Source organism: Alligator sinensis, unplaced genomic scaffold (assembly GCF_000455745.1).
Source record: "Alligator sinensis unplaced genomic scaffold, ASM45574v1 scaffold1334_1, whole genome shotgun sequence".
NCBI classification, from domain to species: Eukaryota; Metazoa; Chordata; order Crocodylia; family Alligatoridae; genus Alligator; species Alligator sinensis.
The window spans coordinates 9,817-10,198 of NW_005842872.1; the positions used below are offsets into that span (position 1 = coordinate 9,817).

Below are 382 nucleotides of genomic sequence, written 5' to 3' on the forward strand. Positions count from 1 at the left end.
GAGCCGGTAGAGACTGGCTGAGGCCTCATCCGGGCAGGCCAGCCCAGCTGTAAGGGGGCCTAAGGAGCCCCTTCCCTGTGGCGCGAGGCCCTGTTGGGTCACACAGCACCCCCAAAATGAGGCCCCTGGTTGGGAGGGAGCTGCTCGGGCTGGAAGCACACGACGCCTGGAGCCCCGTGCTGCACCGGAGCTGCCCAGCGCCCACCGCCGGGCTGGGACCCGCTCACCTGAGATGCAGACTCTGCCCCGGCAGGGTGAGCGCTCCTCCGTGGGGCCGGCGTCCGAGGGGCTGCGGGGAACGCGGAGCTGTGACCGGTGCCAAGCGCCCATGCCCCGACCCCCCACCCCAGCCAGCGTCTGGAGGGACCTGGGCTCCGCCCCC

General features: G+C 72.5%; 1 protein-coding gene across 1 annotated transcript in view; it reads right to left on the reverse strand.

Annotated features, from left to right (window-relative positions):
* The window catches only part of RTKN (rhotekin), a 7,405-nt gene that overhangs the window by 4,922 nt on the left and 2,101 nt on the right, over positions 1 to 382 (reverse strand). Inside the window, exon 3 of the mRNA XM_025191903.1 lies at positions 228 to 367. Within this exon, the coding sequence (XP_025047688.1) occupies positions 228 to 367 (140 nt within the window). The remainder of the gene's footprint in view (positions 1 to 227; positions 368 to 382) is intronic.